The sequence below is a fragment of the Capra hircus genome, chromosome 19, assembly GCF_001704415.2.
Source record: "Capra hircus breed San Clemente chromosome 19, ASM170441v1, whole genome shotgun sequence".
NCBI classification, from domain to species: domain Eukaryota; kingdom Metazoa; phylum Chordata; class Mammalia; order Artiodactyla; family Bovidae; genus Capra; species Capra hircus.
Window position 1 is genome coordinate 35,534,514 of NC_030826.1, and position 6,032 is coordinate 35,540,545.

Below are 6,032 nucleotides of genomic sequence, written 5' to 3' on the forward strand. Positions count from 1 at the left end.
AAATTAAAATAACATTTAAAAAACAAATAGAATTAATATTCACTATAGAAAAAAATACAGGTGAGCAAAAGGAAGACAACATTGAACGAATAATATAAATTTTTTTGATGGAGAGGAAGGGATGTCTTAATTTAAAATGCTTTCACACTGTCACAACCAAATCTCTTCCTCGTTAACAACTGAAAAACCCAAACTAGAACTTGAGTAAAACTATTTTTAAAAAATGTTGCCCAAGTTTTAGAAATCCATACAATAAACAAGAAATCGGTCACCGGACCACTCCCACCCTCAGCCTATTTCACAAACCCATCTTCCCTCCTCCTCTTACACACTTTGAGGCTTTAGAAATACCCTTTTTCAATTCTGTTCCTTCTAAAAGGTGAGCAGAGCGGGGCAATAAAGTCAGGTTGGAGGGTAAAAAAGCCACGACGAGATTTTGCGTCCACAAAGCGAGTTTGTCCCCGAACAGCGCAGCTGGTCTACATAGCTGGTTGAGCCAACACCCCACTGTTCGGTGAACTGCGATTTAACTTCCTTGTGGTAGTTTCAGAGTGCCGGCCTCTCCGTTTTGAGGGGAAGGCGGAGACCCAGTTGTTTTCCCAGGAAGCACTTCTTGAAGTGCACAGGAATGGGGCGACGGGAAGGCCAGGTGACCGGCGTTTCATTCCTTGCTTCTCTTTCTCCTAGCCTTCTCTCCGCGTAGACTTTTCTCTCCTCCTTTCCCTGTGCAAATTTGACGTCGGTCTCCTGGATACCAGACAGCCAATAGCCTGGTTGCTAAGGAGAAGGGTGGCCAATCAGGCGTCGTTGCTACCCGTGAGTAATATTTTTAGCCGGAGAGGGACTCTCGGTTCCATTCCCAGTGTAACTTCGTGTATTTCTCTGCTGCAGGTTGTGAAAAGAGAGCTTGCCCGCCCCCTTTGAGGCCCTCTCTTTCCCCAGTCCCTATGTACTCGCCCAGATTTCAACTAAAAATTATCTTAAACGCAAAACACAAGAAGGCACCGTGTTTATTATGTGTTATTTACGTTAAGGTAGGCACTAGAAATACACGCATGCGTATATATACACATATACGTACACAATTTGGCATGGAGGCCTGGATTGGGACATTCGGAATAAAATGTGATTCTTCTTAGTCGCAAGCCACCCCCACATCCGAGTTGCTGCCGGGTCGCACGGGGAGGTCTGATGTGGGATGCGGAGGCAGTTAAACTGTCACCTAGGCGGGAGGTGTGGCCAGGCGGTCTCCCTTCCCCACCCCCAGCCTGGCACGGCAACTTTGGGTTCTGCAGTTGCCCCTCTGTGAATGGCAGTTGGCCTAGGCCCTTGAGGTGATTAATATTCAATCAGTACAAGAGTCCCTCTCATAGTTTCCCTTTTCTGGACTCTCCTGTGTGCACTGGAGGCCGATACTTGTTAGCTCGTCAACGAGTGGGCTTTTCCTTGGCCACAATCCCACATTCTTTGTCCATTCTCCCCTCCCTCTCGGCGTCTTGGGCTCTTCTCCCTGTTCACCTCGCTGCTACGCCCCCAGCTTCGCTCCCCTCCCCCCTTCTCCACAGTTCTCCGCCTAGACCCAGAGGTGGCCGCCCCAAACCACTTCTGTCGTCCTCTCTGGCATGTCTCTCCCCCAATCCCTTTCCAAATTTTCTCTTAATCCTGCCCACAGTGTCTGGAAGATCATCGGTTCATTGGCCACCCTGGGCACACCCGGCCCTCCGCGGCCTGTCAGGACTTGGGCAGGCGGGACTTGACCAATGGCGTCCGGAGGCAGGGCAGGGGCGGAGCCAGCGGCCTGGGTCCAGGGTACCGGGTGGAAGGGCGGGGAATGGTGACGCTACCCGGAGCTGTGTGACGTGGGGCGCGCGCGCGCATCCCTACGGGAGGGGATGGGGGTGGGGAAGAGAATATAAAACGAGAGGCGGGGCGCGCGCCGCAGCAGAAAGAGTGAAGCTCTGGCCCGGCGCGGAGTGGGCGCTCTACGGGGACACTGGACCGGGCACCCTGGGCCGGGCACCGGGCTGTGTGGAGAAGTGAGCGGGCTCGCCTGACCCCGTCCTTGCCACTCCGAGCCAGAAGGGGCGAATTCCTGAGGCCCCGGTCCTCCGCAGCCTCCTCCCGGCGGCGTCGGCGTGCAGTCTGCCCGGCCAGCTCGTCGCCGCCGACCCTTCCTTGCCCCCGCCCCGCCTCCCCTTCTCCGCCCAGCGGCCGGGTCTGTGGTGGAAGCAGCCCGTAAGTATCTAGGGGCGGCGGGCGGGGTTAAGAGGAGGAGGGGCTGCAGCGGCTTCGAGCCCCGGGCCCCCGGGGCTTGGGATGGCGGCGTCGCGGCCCGGGCGCGGTGGGGACCGGCCCCCGACACCCGGTCGGAGGCGGCTCCGAGGGTCTCCGGCGCGCCCCGGAGGCGGGGCTGGCCGGCGAGTCCGGCTCGGCAGGGCCAGGTCACCGGGGAAGGGCTGTCCGGGGCGAGCTGAAGGGAATCGGGGGTTGGGGCGCCCGGGAGCAGCGGCGAGCTCGAGGGGAATGCTGGAGTCCGCGGGGCCGCCGGGCCTGAAAATGGTGCCGAGGAGCTGGTGCTCCCGGGACTCTGGCTGGGTCCCAGGAACCTCGGAGTGGGGGGCAGGGAGCGGCGGGTCGGGTTACGGCGGGGGGAGGGGAGCGGCTGACCTGGTGCGACCGGCGCCGCGACCCGCCGGGTGTCCAGCCCCCGGCCCCGAGTGGTCCCTTTTCCATTTCTCGTGGCTTTCCTCCACCACCTCCTCCTCTTGCTGCTGCTGCTGTAGCGCTTGGCTCCGAAGGCTGTGAGCAGAAATCTAATGAGACCCAACTGGCTGTTTATGTAATTCTTCATGCTCCCGTCTTTAAGGCGTTGCTTTGAAACTACCTTTCACCGAGCCTGAATTTCGCTCGACTGCACCTTCACGCAATTTGGCTTAATCAGCTGCCTTTGCCAGCACACGAGCTTGGAAAGTGTTTGTAGTTTGGGGGCAGCCTGGGATTCTTTTCCCTTTTTCACCAAGAATATGGAAAATGAAACAGATGGGTTAATACCAACTTGATTTTTTTTAATGTCCTTTTAAATCAACCTAAGTGTACAGATAGATCCCTTTTGCAAATATCTTGTTTGCCCTTGATCTTTTCTTATCCCCACCCAGTGCTGATCCAGCAAACGTTTAAAGGTCGACCTTATCGTACATGCCTCTTCGGCTGTTCTCTTATCGTGAGAGAGGGAGTTGGTTTTGAAAATCAGAATAAAACTCAGAAACCCTACCCTTTAAACAGAATAGTCAATAGAGTTCTAAGTTAGTTGTTTCTTTTGTTATGCTTGATGCACAAGAAGTATTTTCAGATTTAGAAAAATACACATTAAATAGTATAGAGAAGAGGTTGTATCGTGTACTTTGACAGTTTTCCTTACATCTCACATTTTGGGATTGTTTGATAATAAAGCAGATTTAAGACGTATATGTCCAGAATTAACTGAAATACAGAATTCATTTCTAAACTAGTGAATAGGAGTATGACCAACGTTTAAAACAAGCATATACAGGTGTGCTTAGTATGGTTTCCAATAAACATTCTTTTGAGAACTGCAAGAAGAAAAAGAATATGCTGTATATTCTGTAAGTGTTTTTCCTCTTAGAACTCTATTCAGAAACAAAGTAAATAATAGGGTTTTGTTTTGCACATTTTAAACTGTAGATCTTGTTTTCCCGAGATTTTGGTCTTCAGTAGACAATTTGCTATTGGTAAGTTCGTACATTTTGTGTTGATTAGATTTTTCAGACTTTCTAGCTTATTAGGCTTTTTCAAAACTGAAATTACTCTGGGGGTAAAAAAGGGTTGTGGAACTTAACGTTTATCTTACGTGGACATGTTTTCTTTTGTTTTCTATGTTTTCTTTAAGGAGCAAGACTGCTTGAGGTGAAGGATATCTACTAATACCAGCACTTTGAGTGAAAATTTGTTTCTCTGCCACAAACTGAACTTTTTTGTGTGTGTCAAGGGGGGAGTTGAAACACAAACCTGATTTTGTGGCGTAGCAGCTATGCAGCTTGAAATCCAAGTCGCACTAAATTTTATTATTTCATATCTGTATAATAAGCTTCCCAGAAGACGTGTCAACATTTTTGGTGAAGAGCTTGAAAGACTTCTTAAGAAGAAATATGAAGGACACTGGTATCCTGAAAAGCCATACAAAGGATCAGGGTTTAGATGTATACACATAGGGGAGAAAGTGGACCCAGTGATTGAACAAGCATCCAAAGAGAGTGGTTTGGACATTGATGATGTGCGTGGCAATCTGCCACAGGATCTTAGTGTTTGGATCGACCCGTTTGAGGTTTCCTACCAAATTGGTGAAAAGGGACCAGTGAAGGTGCTTTATGTGGATGATAATAATGAAAATGGATGCGAGTTGGATAAGGAGATCAAAAACAGCTTTAACCCAGAGGCCCAGGTTTTTATGCCCGTAAGTGACCCAGCCTCATCAGTGTCCAGCTCTCCATCGCCTCCCTTTGGTCACTCTGCTGCTGTAAGCCCTACCTTCATGCCCCGGTCCACTCAGCCTTTAACCTTTACTACTGCCACTTTCGCTGCCACCAAGTTTGGCTCTACCAAAATGAAGAATAGTGGCCGCAGCAACAAGGTTGCACGTACTTCTCCTATTAACCTCGGCTTGAATGTGAATGACCTCTTGAAGCAGAAAGCCATCTCTTCCTCAATGCACTCTCTGTATGGGCTTGGCCTGGGTAACCAGCAGCAGCCGCAGCAACAGCAGCAGCCATCCCAGCCACCACCACCACCACAGCAGCAGCAACAGCAGAAAACCTCTGCTCTTTCTCCTAATGCCAAGGAATTTATTTTTCCTAATATGCAGGGTCAAGGTAGTAGTACCAATGGAATGTTCCCAGGTGACAGCCCCCTTAACCTCAGTCCTCTCCAGTACAGTAATGCCTTTGATGTATTTGCGGCCTATGGAGGCCTCAACGAGAAGTCTTTTGTAGATGGCTTGAATTTTAGCTTAAATAACATGCAGTATTCTAACCAGCAATTCCAGCCTGTTATGGCTAACTAAAAAAAGAAAAAAATGTACAAGTTAAAATGGTTGGGCCCAAGGGGGATTTTTTTTTTAATAACCTCCTTGAGTTTTTTTTTTTTTTTTTTAAAGCTTATAGTAAGGATACATTCAAGCTTGGTTACAAAAATAAAACATGCATCATTTTTCATTGCCAACCAAGCACAAAGTTATTTTATACTGACTGTATATTTTAAAGTATACTCTCAGATATGGCCTCTTACAGTATTTAAGATATAGCAAGGACATGGCTGATTTTTTTTATTATAAAAAATTGGCACTAATAAGTGGGTTTATTGGTCTTTTCTAATTGTATAATTTAATTTAGTACAAAGTTTGTAAAATATCAGAGGATATATATATTGTTTCTACGACATGGTATTGCATTTATATCTTTTTACTACAGTGATCTGTGACAGCAGCTTCATGTTGTATTTTTTTTACTGAAATTGTAAAATATCCATCTCAAAGACATCACCTATTCTAAAAATTGTGTACAGGATACTCCTTTAGTGGTGGAATTAAAATGTACGAATATTTGCTTTTTCAAAAAAAAGTATTTTCTGTTAAAGGTTTAAAAATTTTTGCTATATATTATGGAAGAAAATGTAATCGTAAATATTAATTTTGTACCTATATTGTGCAATACTTGAAAAAATGGTATAAAAGTATTTTGAGTCAGTGTCTTATATGTTAAGAGGGACTGAAATAGTTTATATTAAGTTTGTATTAAAATTCTTTAAAATTAAAAACATTTATTGTGGTCTTTGTTTTTAAGTCTTTGCCAAAGATCTAATTCTGGAATTATGTTGTAAATGCTGATACAGCAGAAAGATCTGACTCATTGAGTCACAAAGTTATAATGGAAAGCAGTTGCTCTACTAGGGCACAGATAGTAGCTTACCATATAAAAAGTGCTTAACCTGAGCAACACTTGGGACAGCTTTGTTTTTAG

The 6,032-nt window shown here is 46.8% G+C and overlaps 1 protein-coding gene across 1 annotated transcript; it reads left to right on the forward strand.

Annotated features, from left to right (window-relative positions):
- On the forward strand, positions 1,914-5,831 carry TOB1 (transducer of ERBB2, 1). Its single transcript, XM_018064854.1, has 2 exons — positions 1,914-2,235; positions 3,908-5,831. The coding sequence occupies exon 2, from the start codon at positions 4,049-4,051 to the stop codon at positions 5,075-5,077; it is 1,029 nt and encodes a 342-aa protein (XP_017920343.1). The 5' UTR covers positions 1,914-2,235; positions 3,908-4,048; the 3' UTR covers positions 5,078-5,831.

Coding starts and splice junctions, on each gene's coding strand:
- TOB1 (XM_018064854.1), top strand. CDS start 4,049: ATGCAGCTTGAAATCCAAGTCGCACTAAATTTTATTATTTCATATCTG.